The sequence below is a fragment of the Protopterus annectens genome, chromosome 2.part1, assembly GCF_019279795.1.
Source record: "Protopterus annectens isolate FY-2018-M chromosome 2.part1, PAN1.0, whole genome shotgun sequence".
NCBI classification, from domain to species: domain Eukaryota; kingdom Metazoa; phylum Chordata; order Ceratodontiformes; family Protopteridae; genus Protopterus; species Protopterus annectens.
In genome coordinates this window covers 104,945,406-104,968,542 of record NC_056729.1, presented here as the reverse complement: position 1 = coordinate 104,968,542, position 23,137 = coordinate 104,945,406, and the positions used below count along the sequence as shown (strand labels likewise).

The window sequence follows — 23,137 nt, the reverse complement described above, 5'->3', positions numbered from 1 at the left end:
ATATATATATATATATATATTTACACACACACACATATATATATATATATATATATATATATATATATATATATATAAATTCAAAAGCCCGTAACACCAATCAATTCTAAAAGTACTAGTGGTGTCATACCTCATGAATAAAACATGCATATAACATGAGAAATAGTAACTAATAAGCATAAAACATGAATATTAAATACAGCAATGTGGGAAAACAGTACCACTTGGCACCTATGCATAATGCCACAATCCTCTCTGAGACAATAAAAGCAGTCAGTTTATGTCTTGCCTGACAATTTGGCTGTAATCTTTCTACAGACTAGAAGGCAAGAAGAACTGTTTTTGGTCTGAGTGGGATGGCATATAGCCCCTTCTCCAAAGTAGCTCCCATGTACTCTGAAACAGAAGAGGCCGTAAACTTGGCGTATTAAAAAAGCATTTATCATCAGCCTATGCAAAGGGCATAGTGGCAGTCAAGAAAAATACTCTTGCTGAGAATGGTATGAACAGTCCACCATTCCAGATATGACTCCAGCAGCAGAGCCTCTGACACCTCACAACAGAATGAAGCACCCTCATGTGAAGACAGGTGGATAGTAAAGATGGTGGCCACTATGAGGGTATAGAGGTTCAGACAGGTTCTAAATATGAACCATCTCTTGTTCCTCTCTTAGGATGCTAAGACAGTGACTTTCTGGGTGTAATCTACATGGAGGAATACCAAAAATCAAACAGATACAACTACATACAGTGACCCAAGAATTGCAACTACAGAAGCAACTAAGAAATGACCCCAACCAAGGAGTCCTACAATATGGCCACAACAAACAACCATCCAAAATAGGGAAACAGAAGGAAATCTTACACCTGCAAGATGTCCTTTCCTTCACTGTTGCAGTATTCATTCCCTCCCTCCTCCCTCTGGTTCATTTATCTTTTGGATGTACTGGTTACCTCTTGCTTTTCCTTGGACTGGTATTCCTACTGGGGCTATCAGCTCAAAGAATGGCATGTCTGGATGTCACCTTTATGCTGTACACTATGTGAGGAGCATACGTGTGATGTATGGCGTGCTTTAAAGCAACCCAAGGCTTTTGTATACTGGCTGGATGTTGGGCTGCCCTACGCAGGGAATTTGACATGTAATGAACACTGCAACATGTGAATGTAAGGACATCTAGATATACTGGATAGGCCTGTCAGAATCACCGACATCCAAGAAGGGACACACCAGCCCATTAAAAAACAAGAAAGGGGTAAGAATAAATGCTTTATTCTCTTTCTAATAACGAAAATAATCTGTGGCCCTTCAGAGCTTTACAGTCTGGGCCTGTTCCAACAGCACTCTGAAGACTGCATGGTGCCCCAAGGGACCTCTTGATAATGGGTAACTAGGAGCCCCAAAGTGTACACATTTGAGATCACGGGCAAAATGCAGTTATTTCTGGTGATGGCTTTCCAAGCTTGGGGATACTTTTCTTTTAATTTTTTTCAGTTTGATAACCAGGTAATTGAACTGGCTGACAGACCATTTTTAGCCACCATCCAGGCACTGTGGTGCAAGACTTACATAAAATTATACATACATATAATAAAGAATACAAAGAGTTGCAATTAACACAGTAATAAAGCACTGAAAATACATGCATATAGCAATAGCTGCAAGGACCAACCACCGTCACAGAAGCAACAGCATTTAGCGTCCTTAAACAGTTGTTCTTTTAATTTGTTTCTAAACAATGTAAGAGTTTCTTCCTGACTCACTTCTGAAGGTAGCCAATTCCAAACAGCTGAGTTTAGTCTACAGAAAGCTCTTTCTCCTGTGGAGGCTTTAAATCATGGCCAATGGAAGATATGCTATTTTTGTGGTTGTCTCCAAGTGTGTAGTTAGGCTGCTTGATTTTTTTTTTTTTTTTTTTTTGGGGGGGGGGTATCCATTTTTAATGGCTTTTAGATTTGACAACTAAGTAGAAATGTAACCAGCTACACTACTGTACAAATTGGCAGTGAAGAGTTTAGGGCTCTGCAAGAAGTTATCTGCAGATTTTGTTTATAATAGTTTGATTTTTACATGTGTTTGAGATGGAATGTAAGGTTACAAGAAGAACCCATATTACATTTTGGGAAATGCACATTTTTATTTTTAGCTAGGGTATTACGAGTCATGTTGGTGAAAAGATGTATATGTCTGTAGCAGTTGGTTAGTTGGAGTGTTTGTAAAAAAATACTGTCAAGGTGCCTTTCCAGTGAAAAATCTTGAGTCTAAGGTGATTCATAGGTATTTCTGTTCCTAGAATACTTGCAATGTTTTGTTTTAGGGGTAATTTCGAGCCCACCTTATTATATTTGGACCAAATTTGGTTTTGCTAAGTTTGTGGAGGATCAGGTTAGGTTTTACTGTTCGAGTGCTCTTGTCATATCAATGAAAAGACCCTCTGTTAATTTTTGAATCATTCATGTTGCTATAAATGATGTCAGTGGATATGAATAATGCCGTGGTGGTACAGAAAAAAGCTCTTTCTGAATCTGTGATATTTATCACAAAGAAATCCATATCAGTTTATGTGATCCCAAAGTTACTTGTACACATTTCTTTTCAAAGATTTTTGTCACACATCTCTAATCTTTGCATTCCTTAGGGTTTCCTTTTTGGGATGGGAAATGATGTGCTTGTGTTTACAGGCTGTGAAGAAAAACAAACGTGGTTAAGTACAGGTTGAATATATCAGTGAGGTGCTGCAACGAAAGGAGCTGACATTTTCAGGAAGGTGGGATTGTAGTTTTGAGAGCTCGTAGCTGACTTTTTCATTTATGCTAAGAGCAGTTTTGATTTCTTTAACAGTGAGTTGCCTAAACTAAAATGCTGGGCTGTAAGCTGCGGAGGTATATAGCTGGGAGATCTGAATCTGGGAGTCGTTTGTTGTACTGCCAACTGATGTTTGGGGCGGGGGGCTGAACATGGACATAGTCTTTGGTTGGGTCATTAACAGTGTCTATTAGAACTTTTTTTATAGTCTTTAATAATTGTAAGGCTTCATGTTGTAGTACTGTCTGACTGTGTGGAAACAGTGATGCTGCCCATTACAGATTTCAAATTTCAATTTTTTCCTTAAGTGTTTTAGGCTGCAGCTAGAACGGTCTGTCCGTCTCTAAAAAAATAAGCCCTTTGCTACATTGTTAGCAATTCTGGACCTTTTCTTGACTTGGTTGTATCTTTTATGTAGTTACTTGTTGCAGGATTACTGTTTCCATTCATTCTTGGAGGAATACCTGGATTTAAGTTGCTATTTTAGTTGCTGTGACACTCGTGGGCATTTTTACCCCCTTAACCTCCTATTTACAATTGGAAAAATTTGGCACAAAGTTTCCAAGATGTGGGAAATGCTGTGTTTGGAACTCTGCAGTTTTACATAAAGGACCAACCAGTGGTTCACAGGTTCTCTTCTCGTAGTAGTAGCAGTTTATTTTCAGAGAATGATCAGCAGGAGATGGTACAAGGTGGTTTCTTTATTTCTTTAAAAGGACCAAATAAAAAGAAATGGGCAGCGATCGATTACAGTATTAGGTTCATAGGTTCATACTAGGCTATCTGCCCTAGGGCATTTATAAGCCTAGCCAGAGTGTGTGTGGCTTTCACCACCCCTTAGGATGAGAATACTATACCCATTAGTTTGCTGTGCCTCTGTCCAGCAGTGACACAGAGATGATTCCCGGGGTAAACCTACGATCTCCCATCCACTCGTCAAGATTTCTCTTGAACAGAGTCAGTGAGGGGCTCTGCCTCACATGGACTGGGATTCTGTTCCATAGTGTAGGGAGTCTCTGGGTGATGAATCTGTCCCTCCAGCACTTCCTATTTATATCCGTGTTGAGGTTTAAGTCTCTTGCTCTCGTGGCTCTGGTGGATATGGATTTTTTGAGGTGGAGCATGTCCATTAATTCTGGGTTGGACATGGCCTTGTATGTCAGGCACAGATCCTCTCCATAGCTTTGCAGACGAGGCTCGTCAAGCTTATGGGGCGGTAATTTCCAGGGTCCGTAGAAGCACCGCCTTTGTGGAGTGGGACCACAGTTGCCGTACGCCATTCTTTGGGTACGTATCCTGTAGTAAGGCTAAGATTAAACAGCAGCCTTATGTGTGGGTTTAGTTCCTCATTGAGTTCGTGTAGCACACAGCCGGGGACACCGTCCGGTCCCATTTGATGCTGTGTTTTTTGCTTTAGAGACAGCAGCTCTCACCCTGGGCATCTGAGATGTTTGGGAGGCTAGACTCTGGTGTGATAGATATTTCTCCTTTTTGGGGGGGGGGGGGGGGATTTGCACTGAATCTGTCTGCCAGTATGTTGGCAATGTCTGTGGGTTCAGTGATTTTTTTTATCATTTTGGACTAATTCTGAGCATATCTGGGAGTTTCCACCCAGGTTTCTAACATAGCTAAAGAAGGCCTTATGATTGTCTTTTGTGTCATTAGCGATTTTTCTCTCAAAGTTGGCCTTGGATGATTTTATGAGTGATCGTAGTTTTTTGCTAGTATTGATCAGAGATGCCTTCCCTTTTAGGGATTTTGTCATGTAGTAGCTTTCTCCTCTTGTTGTAGAGTTTCTTTATGGCTGGGGTCCACCAGACCGGGCGCCTGCCTTTGGTGGAAAGGGTCTTGATTTTATTAGGGATTGCTTGATCCATACATTCCTGGAGGTGCTCGTAGAAGGCATTTGTAAGGGTTTCAGCAGCGTGGGTTGTGGTTTCCACTGGCTCGGGTGAAGGATACCACTCCAGTCTTAAGAAGTGTGAAGTTTGTTTTTGAGAAGTTCTTCACTGTGGTCTTTTTTGCTGGGGGTGGGGGCGGGATGTGGATCTCCAATTAGATTAATTTATGGTCTGATCTCACCAATGAGGGATATACTTCCGGTGTGGAGCATTTTGTCCCCATGTTTGTGATGATCAGGTCTAGTATATTTTCTCCTCTTGTGGGAACAGTGACTAGTTGTTCCATAGCATATGAGTTTATGAACTCCAGGAACCTTTGGGCTAGGGTGTTGGGGCTTGAGCAATGTTCCCAGTCTATGTTTGGGTAGTTGAAGTCACCCAATATGATGGTGTTTGCAGAGACATTCATACTCTCCAGTGTCTTCAGGAAGGCTGTGTGGGTTTCCTGAGTTTGAGAAGGTGGTCTGTAGCATGCTACAAACTGTAGGGCAGTTTTACCTTTGGTTAATTGCACCTGGATGGTCTCCGATGCTTTGTGCGTTGCCACTAACCTGGAGGTGTGGGTATCCTTTATGAATATGGATACTCCCCCTCCTTTTGTGGTTTGGTCCGGATTTTGGGGCCGGAACGCATGATATGAGGTATAACCTGATAGTGCTGGGGTGCTGTCAGGAGCCTTGAACCAGGTTTCAGTCACAGCACAGACATCGATGTTCTCCATACTGAGGAGGGCTTCGAGGGCGTGCATCTTGAGGTTTAGACTTCTGGCATTGAGCAGTATTACCCTTAGTTTTTCTCCATTTTTGTTTTCTAGGGCGGTAGGTTTATCATTTGAGCCTTGCCTAAAAAAGGCACTATGGGGGTGGCAAGAGCCTTTGCCAATATCCAGAAGCCCAGGGTGACAGGTGCAAGCCGCCCTTGAAGCAGCGTGGCTTGTCCAGCATGTCATCCCAGGCAGACAGACATTGATCCTCAGAATGACACCAGTAATTAAGCCAATTATTAAAGCTGATCATTTTGTCTCTGTATTGTGGCATCATTCTTGGTGAGGGTAGGATACTGCTCAGGGTCAGGGTCATACCAGCCTGGGCTACATAATCTGAGAGCTCCTCTATGTCTCTTTTCATGTAGTCCAGGGAGGTATGTCTCAGGTCGTTCACACCGGCATGGACAATGACTGAGTCATACTTGTACTTGCTGTGGAGTGACCTGAGTGCTTGTGTTATGTGGCGGATTCTAGCGCCTGACAGGCAGCTTACTGTGATCTTTCCTTGTTCAGTCTGGTGAGTGGGACGTCAGTGTGTCTGACTATGGAGTCACCTATAACAAGTGTGTTTGGCATTGTGTTTGGCCTTAAGGGCTGTGACTGTTTAGCACACTGACTGAGAACTATGTGTTGCATGTCTTATGTCTTGAGGTGGCAGTTGCTTGGGTGTCTGCTTTGGCGGCCTCTGTAGTTTTGGTAGATTTTTGATCAGTGCCTCCGAGTATGTCTTTGTGTGTTTATGTGTTTGTTTTGCAGTTGTGATAGTTCTATGTGAAACTGGGTTTGTGGTGTGCGTGGTTTCCTTCTCCTCCTGTCTGGTCTTGCCAGTCCTGAGTTGAGAGAGCTCAGCCTCCAGTTTGGCTATATAGTTGCATCTCTCACATGTATTTGTGTTTTGTGGGAGAAGGAGTGGGTTGTCTGTGTACATGAGGCAATTGTAACATTGCCTCAAGATGCCCAGATTCACCAGCTGAACAGGAGAGGACGCTAGCAACTGACCCTTTGACATGCTAGAAAAAGTGAAAAAGTTAAGTTAAGCTGTGTACGGACTTCTTTACATTTCACTTTTAAGTTGGTTATAATGAGGTTGAAAATAGAGTTACTGCTTTTCAGATGGCTGGGTCTTTTGGGTTATCTAATTGTTTCAATCTGGGGGAAAAAGCATTTTATTAAGAGAGTGGCTGAGAGCATTACTAATATTACTGTTAAATCTGTCTATTAGTACTGTGTTGTGTGGTACACCACTAGCAATACATCATGTATTAGTTAGTGTAACTCAGGATTGGGGAGGGAGATGCAAGATAAGCACAAATGCAAGTTGGTATGACTGCAAATACAAAATGTGTTGATATCCAGTTAAACTTCTGGTTTGCAGCATCTGCCTCTATGTGTACCGTTTGACGACAGTTGATAGATTCCTGGTAATAAGTATTGCTACTCTGCTACCGTGTCTAATACCTTATCTAGGTATAAGGTACAGTTACAGTTTTGTGTTGGGAAGGACCATGGTGGTGTTTTAGCTAGGTTTCTGTTACTTCCAGAATTGTAGCTTTAGGTCAAAAAGCCAGGCTTCACAGCCTGACCATTTATTTATGCTTGTTAATGTTGAGGCAAGAGATTAAGAGGGTTAGCAGTGATACCCTGGGGAATTTGTTGGCTGTGAGATTGCTGTTTTTTGCAGTCCGGGGATGTTGTGCATCGAGTGAGGGGCCTGGATCTGATTGAATGCTGCCTAGTTATAGCAGTTTGATGAGGAAATAACTTTGATTAATATAAGTTATGTAAGGGATGAAGTTAAGGAACAGTACTAAAGATGAAATGTGAAATTTAGATAAGGTGTTAGGCAGCTATGTGTTACAAAAGAAGGTTGTGATGGGAAAGAGTTTAGTTTTATGCAAATTATCAGCCACAGGAAGAGATAGAGTACTGAAAAAAGTTCTGGAGTAGTGCATCACTGAGATTAAAGTTAGGGTAATTACAAAAAAGTCAAACATAAGCGACAAAAAGTAGGAATATCCTGTATTATGATTCTAATTATACAATAATGTTAACCTTTAAGGGGGGAGTAACTGATATTTGGAGAGCCACAAGTACTAAGGTGCAGAATTTAATTAAAGGTCCTGATAACGATAGGTGCATGCAATGGGAAGCACAACAAGTGTTAAGTTTCTGATGTGTAAGTAGGGGGGTTAAGCAGGTAGTAAGTGAGTGGTGATTATTAAGATGGGTCTTAAGCTGTTGAAACTGGGCAGAGTGAAATTCAAAGAACAAGGCTCCAATTAACAGCCCTGGTAGACAGTCAGGAGGACCGCAGGTGCCCCTGTGAACCTTGCACCCAACAAGCAGACTTCATAGAGGGCCCCAACAGGAGAGAGACTGACTAATACATCATCACCTCCTGTCTCTGAGAAGACATCTCCTCCTTTGTGTGCTGTACTGTTCTGAAAGAAGTGCAGGAGGAAGCCAAAATGGCTTCATAGAGAGCCTCCACAGTGGTCAACATCCACTTCCTCTTTTGTAGGTCTTCTGCAATATACTGAAAAGCTTGCCCAAAGAAGCCTTTCCCAAAGCATGAGACATACATGACAGCCTGTTTCATGTCTAGCTTAATGGAGGAAATTCTAAGTCACAGTGCTCACTGTAAGTAAATCCAAGATTATGTTAACCCATGACACACAGGGATAAACACCTGACTGCAAACCCAGACAACAAGAGACAGTTAGCGGGTGTGAGAGTTAGCAACCAGCGCTGGCTTCCACTTTCAGGGGGAATGGAAGTGGTCAAGTTCAAAGAAATACTAATATTTGGTAAGGGCCAAGTGTAAAGCCATTATGCAGCTGTTGCATGAATGGCAGCTCCCAAGCTCTGCTCTCAGTGCTCTTCACTGGATGTTTTGTTCACTGGTGCCCAACAATGAATACTGATAAAGTCAACTTCCCAAGGAGTAGAGGGGACCCACCCAGCAAAAGGTCTCATGGGAGGCATACCGTAAGAAGCAATTTGGAGATTCAGGGATGGGCGAGTGCGGAAACTGGAGAGAACATCATGAGGCTGTGTAGGCACAGGAGGGAGTACAAAAAAAAAAAGGCAAGGTCACATGACATCTGAGAAGGAAAGCCACGCTTGTCTAAGGTTGTGTGACCTCAGAAGTATAACAGCACTGCACCACTAATGTTCTTATCTAAGGTTGTGGGATCTCAGAAGTATAACAATACTGCACCACTAATGTCTAAGTTATCTATCCATTGTGCAAAATGCTAATCGGAGAAGCACTTTTTGGTACAATACAATAGACTGAAATCTGATTACAATACAATGACTTACAGTGTAAAATGGATATGTTACAAAGTTTATGATAACAAAACAGTGCCTCACAGACTTGTTAGAGAAACCCATACAGATCCCACAGAGAAACAGAGTACACACAGGAATCTGGATAATTAATAATGATGTATAAAGATGTCACTTTGCTCCCATGCAAGAATACACAAGAGTACATCAGCTTTCTAAGTAGTAGAATTACCAGAATGTGGGTGCCGACAGATCAAAGGAATAGCATCTTTAACAACAAATTCCATAGTGGGATGATATAGAGTTATAAGAACATTTTCCTCCAAGTTCTCATTAAGTCTCTTTTTGAAAGAAGGAAGAGGAGCTAACAGCCCATTCGCGGAAGATTTAATGAATCTCTGCATTTCTCCAAAGAAAGGATTCCTGGGGAACTGCAGGAAGAAGTCTCATCTTTTCTGTCTCTGGAGAAAAAAAAATCCCTTCTGAATCCCCACTTCCATGCATACCTGTAAATGGGAAAGACATACTCTTCATAGGTACCTCTGAGGCCTAGATGGATGGAGTCCTGACACTCCCCCTGCCAACCCAGGTTCAAACAGTGAGACCAAGGACTGGAAGAGCTTGCAGGGAAGTGATGGAGTTGAGTGGCCATCACAGGTTTGCCCAACTTGATGGGCAGTATCAGCACAGTTTTCACAACTCAACTGATACCAATCAGGCATCCAGATGAACGGTCAAGCTAGGTTAAAAAGGTGCCACCCTAAGGACAGCTCCTGCACAGGGGGTGGTGTTGTATTAAATTCCTTTAAGATACCTTGCTACATATATGCAGATAAACTTCACCAGATGTGAAACAGCATTCTGTGTTCCACATCTTGGGAATGGCCACCAGGGAAGGAGGAGAGATAGTGAGATACCCTCAAGTCATACACAAGGCAAAGACTTGGGTGGAGGTGATAGAATACTGCCAAGGGTGCAAGTTCTATGAAGGAGCATTGCACTTACTAAAGGATTTGAGGGCTTTTTCTATGCAAAAAGGTTGTGCATGTGTTCTGTCAAGGAAGCAGAAATGTTTATATCACAAGACTCAGCCCACAAAGGTGGATAAAAGGGAAATGACACTCCTGCTTCTTCTAACTAGACAGGGAATGGTATGAACTGAATTTCTTACCATCTAAAGGAGAAGAAGACAATGATTACTGTTTATAGTCATGCACCCTTCTCTTACACCAGGTCATACCTAGGTTATCCAAACAACTCTCGTCTCTCTAAACAGTTTCTAAGGGAATCATTCTATGAGAGGACAAGTACAGCCTTGAGTTGTTCATATCTCTTCCTTTTACTAGTCAGATTAGAGCACAAGTATCCATGGTACTCTGTACTGCATTCCTCTCCCAGGTACTAAATACAGTGGAATACAAGAATAATTATAAGATTTAAATTTTTAGGCATCGACTTCATGAAAATTCCTTACAAATGTTAGGAATGAAATCAGAGTAGTGCAAGTGATAGGGAACATGCAGCTGGGTAAACCCTCCTAGATCCAGTTTGTAACATCACAGTGTGTGCCAGTGGTGTATGTATGTGCACACCTTGGCATCTAAAGAATGCAAGCATTTAACATCAAACAATCATCGGGAGAAGAATCATCATTATGCACTGCAGTGAGCTTCTGAAAGTTATACCTTCCAACATTTATTAAATCATGGTTGCCTTCCTTTCCTTTTCCTAACAACTACATTTCAAGTATATGGGGCTTACAGGCTAACAAACGAAAAAATGCTGAAGGAACCAAACCAAAGCACAATGTCTTCACAAAGTCCAGATGTAATTCAAAGCATATATATATATATATATATATATATATATATATAAATGCTTTGAATTACATCTGGACTGCTTTGGTTTGGTTCCTTCAGCATTTTTCCTTTTGTGGACTGAGTTTTTTCTCCATTATTGGCCTTAGAGGTTAAGTCATGTGACTGAAGCAAAGCAGGAGATGCCAGAATGGTGACAGTTAAAACTTTAGATGCTCCTGCTTGAAACGGCAGCTGCAAAGAAGAAACTAACATTTAAATGGATCATGCCGAATAGCCTTTTCCCCTGACATCGCTTTCAGAACAGGCAGAGAATAAGACTTTTTGAAAGTCTGTGTCTGACCCTTTGAGACTGATACGACACAAGCTTGCTGTTACTTGTGCAACAGCACAAACTTTATGAAGGGAAACTTTTTACCTTTAATAAAAGGTAGGAGGTTAAAAACCATTTAGCAAAAATGGAACACTTGTAAAAGTGGTACTGATGTACATAACTCTCAAACTTCTTTCTCCCATACTTGACACACTGCTTCTCATAATGTTGAGCTAACGGGTAAAAATGTGGAATGATAGTCAAGAACTTTAAATAAGAGGCTCAGGGCATGGCCAACATTTGTTACTTCATATTTACAAAAAGCTCTGTTCATGAATTACAATTCACTCATATTTATCATGGAAAGCTACTACAAATCTGTGACAAGCCTGTTCAATGTGGGAAAGCATGGAGCAGAGCAGTTTTAAGATTTAAATGAGCAACTGCTCCTCATAATAAGGTATATTTGAGTGGTATGGTTGAGTACACTCTGATTAGCATGTAGCACTATTTTGTTTATATGACATTTGGACAATACACTGATTTAGCATGTTTATCACTAAAAGGTTTTGCACATTAATTTCAATATTAAATCAGGATGTGGACTTCAGTGTTTCTATCTGCTTGTATAAAATCAGTTATTACAGTACAGTGGATATGGGGGTTAACAATCAAACTTGATGTAAACATACACAAACAAACACAAGTTAAGTATGCTGCATTTTGTTTAAGTTTTTCAGTTTTAGTTTGGAGCTTCCATATCGAAAATAATTCTTTAATGTGTTGCATTTTATACAAGTAATTTCCATGTTAATTATTTACTGGGTATACACTATTACACATTTTACAAAGACTGGAAAACAAAGTTAATAAAAGCTATACAGATTTGCTACACTAAACAAAAAAAAAAGTGTACCATATTTGCAGACCTGAAGTGATAGAGGTTTCATTATAAACTAGCATCTATATCAAAAAGACTGAACCTGCATATTCCAGCTTTTAAATTAACTAAGGGCACTTTTTTTTAATAATAAACAGGATTCTGAAGCAGAAGCATCTGATCAGTCTAAAATTGACCAGAAAATGTACCCTTTGAATCATCAAAAAGATACAAGAATAAATGATAAGAAACATGCTCACAGTCATAAAAGAATGCAAACAGAGCCTTAGAGAATCAAACCTGGAACACTATGAGGATACTGCTAAACCTTAACAGTGTGTGTACTATGTAAGCAGACTATACAAAACTAATTCATATGAAAAATGAAAAAAAAAATAAAAAAAAAACACTAGATAAAAATAATTGCAATTCACATAATATAAATTGTGCTCAAATAATTCCCTATTGGAGAAAACACAATCAAAATATTGCTAGAGCCTTATGCTTTTAGACATGCACTGCTTTCTTGTAAAATTAAACACCTGCTACAGCTTTTGTCAATAACATTTACTTTAAACTCAATCTGTATAAATGCACTGCTATATGGTATGATGATTTCATATTACCTGATGATTGCAAACATCGAGTTGAAGTTTTTGCATTCTCTGCAGTGCAATGCGATTTTAATGAAATGTTTGATAATCTTCATCCTTTTCAGCTGATTAGGTTCTCTAAGGATTTCTGAAGCCACCCAGAATGTCTCTTGATTGATTGCCTCTTCAAACTGCTTCAGGTTTGTTGAGCCAGTCTTTGATTTGAGCTTAAAGAGGTCATCAATGTACTCAGTGGGCTCAATGTTGCGGAAGAGGTCAAAATTCCTCATGGAGAGCTGAGTGGCAACCTCTACCGTGCTTAGCTGCAGTAAACAAATTTGACTTTCCTTCAGCAGCTCCTGGGCATCTTCGTCTGAACACAGCGTCTCTGTTTCCATGTTACTTTTCAAATAATACCTACAATATAAACTCAGCTAGGTCAGGACCATAATATATGTAGTTCTGACAAATAAAGCCACACATTAAATATGAATCATTCAAAAGGGAAAAAACGGCACATATGTCAAAATAAATGTTAAGACAATGAAAACAACAGTATCAAAAATATAAGAATGTGACAGCTAATGAGAATTTCAAATCTGCACATCTTACATGATGTTATAATAAAGGGAGATTTGCAAATCATTTTGCACAAGAAATTTTCAGTTTTGCCAAGGTTTACCTGACTGGATCCTAAATTCATCTCCTGCAGGACTTTGGTTTCTACTGCAAATGTTTTAAACATAACTTCAAAGAGCAAAAAAGAATTTTATATTTTTGTTACTTTTCATAAAGCACTAAGATTTGTTGGATTTTTAACTGCATAGAGCACTTTGTGAACCCTCATTGCAGGTTTTGTTCCATTGTTTGGGTCACAGCCCTCTAGGATAGTCCCACTTAGGTTACATATCTAATAAAAACACAATTATTAAATTATTTTATTCCGCTGTGCCTTCACACCCAACTAAAGTTTCTTGGTGGAGATTTTCTTCACTGGCAACTTCTGCATGTGGGCTCTGACCAGACTAAACACTTTCCAGTTTAGAGAGATAAATCAACAATTTGGTGATTAAGAAGATCCACCTTAATGTGTTCCAGACAAAGGAAAGATGATAAAAGTCACACTTCTAATAAATGTGAATGTAAGTTAAAATACAAACAACTTGCAACAAGTAAGTAAAAATCAGTTTTAGAAAAGTGTGAGAAAGCAAAGTGATGGTATTGCTACAATTTTATGCCTAGGGAAGAAGAAAGCATAAACAAGCTATATAAACTACAAATTCTCACCCTAAGGGTCTGAAAGACTATCCCAGTGGCTCCTCTTTCTTCACCCAAATAGCCCAGGCATTCCTCCATGGGAATGAGAGCTAAGCTTCATCTTTCTGACTGCCAGTCCTCCAGCCCCTTCATTCTCTGACAGGTGAACCCCATCAACCCATTTGTTTCCTTCATGGAGGTGACAGTCAGGTGCTTAAGAAATGCTTCTACCAGGGAGCAAACGAGTGTTACAGTGCATGCCTGGTGGTGTACAGCTTGGAGAGTATGTATCACAGGTTACTTGCTGAAAGTGATACATCTGGACTCTGACAATGGTCACCAATGCAGAGAACTAAGCCACTTCTCTCCTCCCCTAGCATTGGTGATTTGGCTTCATCCCTCCCTCCCTCCCTCCCATTCACCCATGTCCAGCCCCTCTAGAACCTGTGCTCTAAATTGAATATGGGTTGTCTGGGGTGTAGTCAGGGATTTAGCTTTTTCCACCATGGTGCTGGAAACAGAGACAATTCTAGCAGCAAAAAGCTCTAGTCCACATAAAAAAAGTTTCCCAATAATCAGGCTAATGTTTTCTTTGGTGCACATGTGAGGATGTTGTATAGCAAGATGAAACCACTTTTCTTTCAAAGAAAACAACAAAATCCATAGAAGAAGCCTTTCCAGAAGGCTGCCAAATGGTAACTATGAGTCAGTTGTCCAAAATGTCCACATTTCAAGTAATAGCTTGGGAAATGAAAGAGCAGGAATAGAGAGGATGGGGAATGATTGCTCAAAGCTGGCTTGTCCATCCTGGGGGGAAAGAAAGGTAGCTATAGTCAGATGATTGCCACCACACAGGCTGAGGATTGCATGGTACAAAAACAGTCAGAACTAAGTATACGCAAGCCTTCTTTAGTACATATGTGGCAGCACATACATACGGGGAAGACATGGCATGTCTGCTGTGGCACTGATGTTCATGTTAGCCACCGGGGGGAGGGCTTAATGACAGATCATCAGCACATCCTTGGACAGCTCAGGTAACACATTAGCAGGGGAATGGCAAGTCATTTAGTGGATTACAATACTGTCAGGAAAGGCCAAAAATGATATTGAGTCTCTCCTGTTGGGTCTCAGGCTGCCAGTCAAGACAGTTTGTGGCAGGGAACTGGTGAGCCACACAGTGAGCAAAAGGGTACAAGGAAGGCTGCTGGTCCAAAGATAGGTTCAAGCAACCTTCATGGATGCCTGGTACCCCACAGATTGGCCCTCATCCAAGTCAGTGATCGTTGATGCCATTGCTGGGGAGAAAATTAGCCGAGACTCTTTGGAAGAAGGCTGATGGTCATAAAGTAAGAAGGAAGAAAGGTAAAAAGCACACACACAAAAAGAGTTTTCAATGAACTCTCAAAAGATGAATTGATGCAGAAGACATTCTACACTGGATTGAGGTATGGCAAAGGAAGGGGAGCCTCTCAGCACATCTTACCTTTTGACAGATCCAAACATGTGTTGGGCTAGTGTAGTCTAAAGGTTCTACAAAGCCTCACAATATGGTACATTTCCAGGATAGCAAATTCTGTTGTGATAAAAGCCAAACAGACTGTCTCCCAAAAAGAAACAAGGAGAAAATAAAAAGTCTTGCCTGTGACCTTCACTGTGAGTTAAAAGATGTGTGCACTGCAGCAAGGAGGTTAAGCCTTTTGTGGTAGGAAGTGATTTAAAAAGAAAGTCAATTCTCTCTAGTAGTTAAAATATCGATGGGCTGACCTGCTGGAACAAGATGCCTGTTCGTCATGCTGGTGACACCCCTAGTGGAGCCTGTGTGAAGTGCAATGAAATGCTTAACAATCAAGTCCTGAAAGAAGCAGGCTCTGAATTCCAGACAGCAAAGCTCCTACATAAGCAGGAGCCAATCAAGGGTGGAAGGGACAACTGCACACTTTTATTGATGCTTGTGCCCTCAACTGACCACCAAAGGCCATGTTCCAGTGGCACTTTTCAATATCCAAAGCATGGCAGACAGGAGACGGGGTGCCCTGGTACAGTGCCATCCTAAAAATAGGGGCTTGTTCTCTCCTTCTGACTCAGTATCATAGCCGGCCTTAGGCATAGGCCAGCTAGGTGGTCGCCTAGGGCGCCACTCTAGCAGGGGCGTATTTTTCAATATTTATTTAATGTAGGTAGACCAGGATGGGGGCCACTGGGTTGTGTGGTGGGGGGCGCCATGGAGCCCTTTTGCCTAGGGCACCAGTTGACCTAAGGCTGCTCCTGCTCAGCATTAACCCTGCCTCCAGCCCATGGTATGCAATGAAGCCAGTATGGTTCCTGTGCACATGCAACCAAGCACACACTTTCTGTTGCACACTAACTACTTGTGCTACTCTGATATATTTTACTGGGCTCAAAATTCCTAACTACCATAAAATGCTACAATCAGATGGGAAAGCTACCCTCCCCACTTCATTCCCACCTGCAATCTACTCCTCCAGTGTCCAGGCCTACTATTAGAACTAATAACAAGGTCAAACACTTCATATTACTGGGCTGGGTAAGAGTAAATCCAATAAAATAAGAAAAATGCCTCTAGTCCCATAGTATGAAGTAATTAAAAACACAAGCACATTGTGTCTGCCTTTGTCTTGTCTTTCGGCTTTTCCCAGTTAGGGGTCACCGCAGCGGAACTCCGTTCTGCTAATGATTGGCAGTAGGTTTTTAAGGTGCCGAGTTGCCAGCTTGATGCCCAACCTTCAGCGAAGGCACGCCCACTCACGCATGTCTTTTGGAATGCCACTCGACCGCCAGGAGGACATGCAGACTCCACACAGAAGGCACTCCCCGCACACCAGCAGAGAATCGAATGGGAGAACCTCTTGCTGTGAGGCAACAACGCTACCGCTGTACCACCTCGCCTTTGTCTAAAGAATACAAATGAAAGGACTTAAATTGTGTTGTAAGCTAGGGATTATCCTAGGAAATGCCATGTGATGTCTCCCATTACACAAAATTAGACATACTTATACAAAGGCCCAAAAGAAATATGGTAAAAATAATAGTCACCCTTGGAAATTAAGAAGAAAAAATGTTATTTCCTGCGGACAAAAACAGATGCCCTTAAAAATCAAATGAATCAGATCTGTAGCAAGGATATGGTTTTAATATCATAAGCAACATCTACTATGTTTAAATGAAAACTGAAATTAGTGTATTTAAAATTTGTGACAAACTGTTAGCAAAATTGAAATTTAAATCGAACTTTTAAAGACACAGACTAACAGACTTAATATTCATGGTCTAATGTTTCCCTTTGTGTGTTGCAGTGATGTAATTTGGTATTAGCAGTAGGGACACTGTCAGCCCTGAGAAATCTTTCCCACCACTTTTCTGACAGCAGCTGTTATGAACTGTGTAATCACCAAAGATATGCATTAATCACGGAATTGAAAAAAGTGGAAATTAAATCTCTTTACATAGATTATGATCTGGGCGGCCACGGTGGTGCAGCGGTTAGCGTTGCTGCCTTACAGCAAGAGGTTCTCCGGTTCGATCCCCAGCTGGGGTGCCTTCAGTGCGAAGTCTGTATGTCCTCCCTGTGATCGCGTTGGTTTCCTCCGGGTGCTCCGGTTTCCTCCCACATCCCAAAGACATGCTGTAGGTGGATTGGACACTCTAAATTGACCCTAGGTGTGAGTGTGTGCCTTCTGTGGAAGGTTGGGTGCCGGGCTGGCAACTCGACACCGTAAAACTTCACTGCCAATCATGAGCGGACAGGTGATCCGCTGGGGCGGCCCCTAACCGGGAAAAAGCTGAAAGAAGAAGAAGACATAGATTATGATCTACTAGCATGCTGAAAGGACAATAAAATAGATCCATGCTCTTTTGAAAACTCTTCTTTCTTTGAAAGCAGCTTTATTAAATTTCGACTATAAACAAATATTTACATAGGATGTTCACAAATATTCAACGTGAGTTAAGAAAAAAGAAAATACATTAAACAAACATAACTCAAGTATTTACAAAGACGTTCACAAATGTACATTATATGAATCTGAGTATACATTAACATCGTGAATTCATAGATTGTTTTCCTAATAAATCATGTAACTTGTTCCACATACTATATAAAGATGTGTTCCTGATGGATCTTGATTTAATGGTCAATACTTCCAGTTGACAAACTTCAGTAAAAAGGTTTTTAAATTCAAGGAAATTTCCAATTTCTTGTTATAATTTTCCTGGCAACAGCTAGTATAGGCCAAACCCTAGGATACTTAATTTTCTTAATGCACACAGGTATTAGTGTGTTAAATAGAACCATAGATTTGGAAAGTGTAATGCTGTCTGAAAATAAGGCTTGAAGAAAATTATTAATGTTGTCCCAATAATTTTTTAAGACTATGCAATCAAAAAACATATGGTACCAATCAGCCTTCACTTCTATTTTACATCTCCAGCAAACATCGTTCTTTTTGCTAAATTTACTAATTATGTAAGGAGGAGTTAAAAATGATTTGTACATAAATTTCCATGTAAATAATCTCCATGTAATAGACGAAGTGGTCATTTTAGCTGATTCTAATATAATCCTGTTTATCTTGATCAGTAGGTTGATAGTTACAGATTGTGAAAAAATAATTCCAATAACTCTCAGGGCAACTGTTTCATTTCTAATCACTTTATATGCGTGTGACAGTTTACCTTAAATAGGAAATCTATGTCATGAGGACAGAATCAGATAGTGTAAAAGTTTAGGTATTGAATTTTTAATTATTGGTGACATTAGATCAAGTTTAAGAGAAATTTTCTACAAGCTTGTATGTCTAACCATAAATGTTTATCTATTTCAAATTCAGCTGTCAAATAGTCTATATATTTCAGTTCATCTTTTACTATCAGCTGAGACCAATATATTAGGTTCTTATCCTTGAATAACCACATTTGTGTGTAATGAGAAAAAAAAATAACTCCTTGAGTAAAGGCAATGGGGAAAAGAAGAAAAAAAACAAGCCTTATACACAGGAGATTTATAGATAAAGTTCCTAAACGTATTAAAGAGAAGTAGCATATAATTAGATTTATGTATGAGGTGAGTATATGTGGAAAAATAATCTTTTAATAACCAAATGAATGTATTTGCTATTGATAATTTTTGGGAGTTGGAGATATATGAATCGCAAGATAGTATCTCTAGAAACATTTTTCCATTTAGCAGTATATTCTGTATTTATAAGAAGGGTTATAGATTTAATCGCAGATGAAAGTGAATTCCACTCCAAATTAGATAAACCTGTACCCCCATTAGACCAGTCTCTCATGTGATAAGTTAATGTTACTCTGGGTTTATTACGGAACCATAACAATTTTAGAATCATCAAACTGAAATTTTTGATTGCTGATTTGGGAGATGGTAAAGATATCGATTATAAAATATAAATTATTTTTGTGAGTAAAATACTTTTTATAATTGAGAGTTTTGCTTTTTTGATTACAGACAGACTATGATTGTAATTTAGTTGAATATGTTTGATGTTTTTAGTAATTATTTCCAAATATGTTACTTGATCTGCTTGTACTAGATATTTTGTATATTTATCTAATATGTAATTACTTGGATAAACAGGAAGTATTTTTGTTTTATTATTATTGAAGATCAATCCAGATTTTTTGAAAGTTTTCCATAGTTCTAAAAACTACTGAAATGGTTGAATTATTTCCCCTCGAGGTGATAAGAATGGCATCAGCAAATAGCTGTATTTTGGAAGTCTCATTAATAGTTAACTTGAAACCAACAATTTCTTCATCCATCCTAAGTTAGTCCAAGGTTCCATTATTAATGTAAACGTAATGGGGATAAGGAACAGCCTTGTTTGGTCCCTTTGGTTACTGGTATTTTTGCGAGATTCTGGTGCCTATTGTAATATAAGCTTGACTTCCTTTATAAAGATGTGTAATAAGACTTATAAAGTTATTCAAGAATTGTAACTCTTCCATTAGTATGAATAAACAATCCCAATTAACTGAGTCAAAGGCACAGTTTATACCAAGACTTATTAATGTTAAACTTTTGTTTAAAATCTTTGCAGATTCAATCAAAGTAATAGTTTTTTTATATTATCATATGCATTTCTATTTATAATAAAACCTGTCTGATCTTCATTCACCACGGCTGGAAGAAACATCTTTAACCTATCTGCATATATGGACATAAACATTTTATAATTTATATTTAACAGAGAAATTGGTCTACATTTTGTGGGGTCTTTGTTAGATTTCAATATTGGAGATATAAAGGTACATTTCCAAGAAGGTGGAGTAATGATGCTGTTTTGAGAAATCGTAAAAACTTTATGACGTAAATGTAACGCTATTTTGGGTAAAATCTTATATATTTCAGAAATAATTCCATCCTTACAGAGTGCTTTATTTTGTTTTAGTTTACTAATTTGATTTTGAAGATCAATGAAAGAAATAGGTTTATCTATAGATGCAGTTTGTTTTTCTGATAACCTATTTTTAGTGCATCTTCTGATGAAGGCTTTAATCTCTTCTTTTTGAATCTATAATCTGTGATTTCTGATTAATTTTATGGAAAAGGTCTCTAAATTCTATTACTGAAAAATTTATGAATTTAAATTTCTCTAAATTAATCACAGTTTTATCATTTAGAATCTCTAAATATTTATTTACTGAGATGATTTAATAGGTTTATAGATAGATTTAGGTTCATAGATTAGTACTAAGCTAACTGCCCTTGCAAGCCATTTTAAGCCTAGCCAATTATCCCTTGTGAGACTCGAACCCTACACCTTGTGTTTGCAAGGCAAACACCTTAACCATTAGGCCACCCTCCCACCCTCCCAATTTAATGTTCTCTTTATCTTTATTTTCCTTAAGTTTTAAATTATCTAATTTAATTTGTATGTCTTGTAATTCCTTATCCCAAAGTTTATTTTTCTTATTGTACCAGTTAATGATTTTCCCATATAAGTAAGCTTTTAATGCATCCCAGATATATATTTCAAAAGTATCATCAGTAGTATTTACAGTAATAACATTTTGAATTTCTGATGTGAGGAATTCTTTAAAGTCTTTTAATTTTGTAATGTATGCAGGGATTCTTTTAATTTGAATATTACATGTACTGATTAATAACTCAAAAGGGTATGGAGTTGTGGTCTGATAAAGGGCAAGAAATTACCTTTGCTTTAGTTAGACTATTAGTGAACTAATTGGAAATAAGAATTCTGTCTATTCTAGACTGGGCATTATGTCTATGAGAACAGAAACTAAAAAATAGTGAGTTCTATTCAGAAAAAAAATATTGATATCTTTCAGAAAATATGAATCTATAAAATCCTTCAACAGTTTAGCTGATGATGAAATCCTCCTTTTACCACTAGTGTTAGTGTTCTTGTCATTTAATATACAATTAATGTCCCCTGGTATTATAATGTTACCTTTGGAATAATGGACAATCTGGTTTAAATGATGTTTAACTGTATTCATCCCAATTCCTGGTATCCAATAAATGTTTATAAGCGTAAATATTTTCTTATTCATTTCAACTGTGACAGAGCAAAACATTCCTTTATCATCTTTATGGACTTCTATTATCTTAGGAAGAGGTTCATAGGTAGGTAATAGGCTAATGGTGCAAGGGCCTACGTAAGCCTAGCCAGTAAGGTTCCATGGCTTACGTCACCCAAGCAAGTTATTTTCCTGTGCCACTGTCGAGCAGAGACACAGAAGTGATCCCTGGGGTGTATTTCCTATTTCCCATCCACTCATCAAGATTTTTCTTGAAGAGTGTTAATGAAGAACTTTGCTCGTCATAGATGGGTAGCTTGTTCCAGAGTATAGGAAGTCTCTGGGACAGGAATCTATCCCTCCAGCTTGTCATGTTTATTGTGGTGACAAGGTTTAGGTCCCTAGAGCATGTAGCTCGGACGGATTGGGATTTCTTTAGATGTAGCATGTCCAACAGTTCTGGGTTTGACATAGCTTTATATGTTAGGCAGAGATCACCTCGGAGTAGGCGATATGCTACGGAGTACAGCTGGAGTTTTTTGAGGCAGTCAGTGTAGGGCATTTGTTTGAGGCCAGTAATCCTTTTTGTGAGGTACTTCTGTAGCCTTTCCAGCTGCTGCAGATGTCTTGTGAGGTACATTCCAAAAGGGGCGTTGTACTCTATAATGGGTCTAATGAGTGACAAGTAGAGGGGAACAATGACCTATTTTTTCCTGGATGAGAATCCTTTTATGATGAGGTGTGCCACGTAGAAGGACTTCCCGACTACTGTGGCGATGTGACTATCAAAGGAGAGACTACTGTCCACCTGGGTCCCAAGGTCTCATCATGCATTCGGTGTTAAGTAGATTGCTGCCTATGTGGTAGTTCATGGGTACAGAGTTTTTACCAAAGGAGATGACACTGCACTTTTTGGCATTGAGCTTAAGGCCATGGCTCTGACACCAGGCATCTGTCTCAGTGAGGCCCTTCTGTAGGATATCCACCTCATTTGGGGACTTGACTATGGCTCCTAGTTTGCAGTGATCAGTGAACTTCATTAGCCAGAGGCCGTGTTAGCCTGTACTTCAGAGAAGTAGATACCAAACAGGAGAGGTCTCAGGACGGAACCCTGTGGTACTCTACTTGTCACTGCTTTGAGGTCAGATTTGGAGTCTGCAACTTTTACAGTGTGGGTTCCATCAGTGAGCCAGTTGGCAACCCATCTTGTGGCGTAGGGATTTATACCTAATTGAGTGAGTTTAGCTACAACTCCAGAATGGGGGATGGTGTCGAAAGCCTTGGCAAAGTCAAGATAGGCTGTGTGAAATACCTTACCCTTATCCACGGTTTTGGTGACTGTCTCAAAGAAGTCGATCAGGTTCAGGAGGCATGATCTGCCTTTCACAAACCCGAACTGGGTGGGATCCAGAGTTTGGAGGTTACCAATGTCTTTATTTATGAGTTCCATGATGATACGTTCCATGGCCTTGCAGACCAGGCTTGTCAGGCTAATAGGTCGATAGTTCCTGGGATCAGTGGTGGCTCCCTCTTTGTGAAGTGGGATAACTGTTGCTGTGCGCCATTCAGTGGGCACAAAGCCTGATGCAAGGCTATTACTGAACATGGTGCTTAAGTGGGGAGCCAGTTCGTTCTGAAGTTCATGTAAAACGCAGCCTGGGATGCTGTCCGGTCCCATGGATGCTGTGTTTTTGGCTTTAGAAAGTGCCGCTTTTACCTGTGTAGTTGTGATTACAGGGACTCTGCATTCCTCCTGTATAGATATGGGCCCTTTAGAGGGTGAAAGGGGGTAAAGTTAGCACTGAACCTATCTGCCAGGATGTTGGCAATATCAGTTGGTTCTGTAATTTTCGTGCCTTTGTGCTGTAACTCAGAGCAGATCTGGGGGTTGCCATCTAGATTCTTGACATAGCTATAGAATGCTTTGTGGCTGGTACTATATTACTCCATAGTACAGCTACTCCTCTTTTTTTGGGAATGTTCTGAGCT

At 39.7% G+C, this 23,137-nt stretch overlaps 1 protein-coding gene across 12 annotated transcripts in view; it reads right to left on the bottom strand.

Moving 5' to 3' along the window:
- The window catches only part of RAPGEF2 (Rap guanine nucleotide exchange factor 2), a 2,418,607-nt gene that overhangs the window by 237,971 nt on the left and 2,157,499 nt on the right, over positions 1-23,137 (bottom strand). For all 12 annotated transcript variants that reach the window (XM_044062055.1, XM_044062064.1, XM_044062056.1 and 9 more), the window contains one exon: positions 12,401-12,784. In XM_044062055.1, coding sequence (XP_043917990.1) covers positions 12,401-12,784 — 384 coding nt within the window. The remainder of the gene's footprint in view (positions 1-12,400; positions 12,785-23,137) is intronic.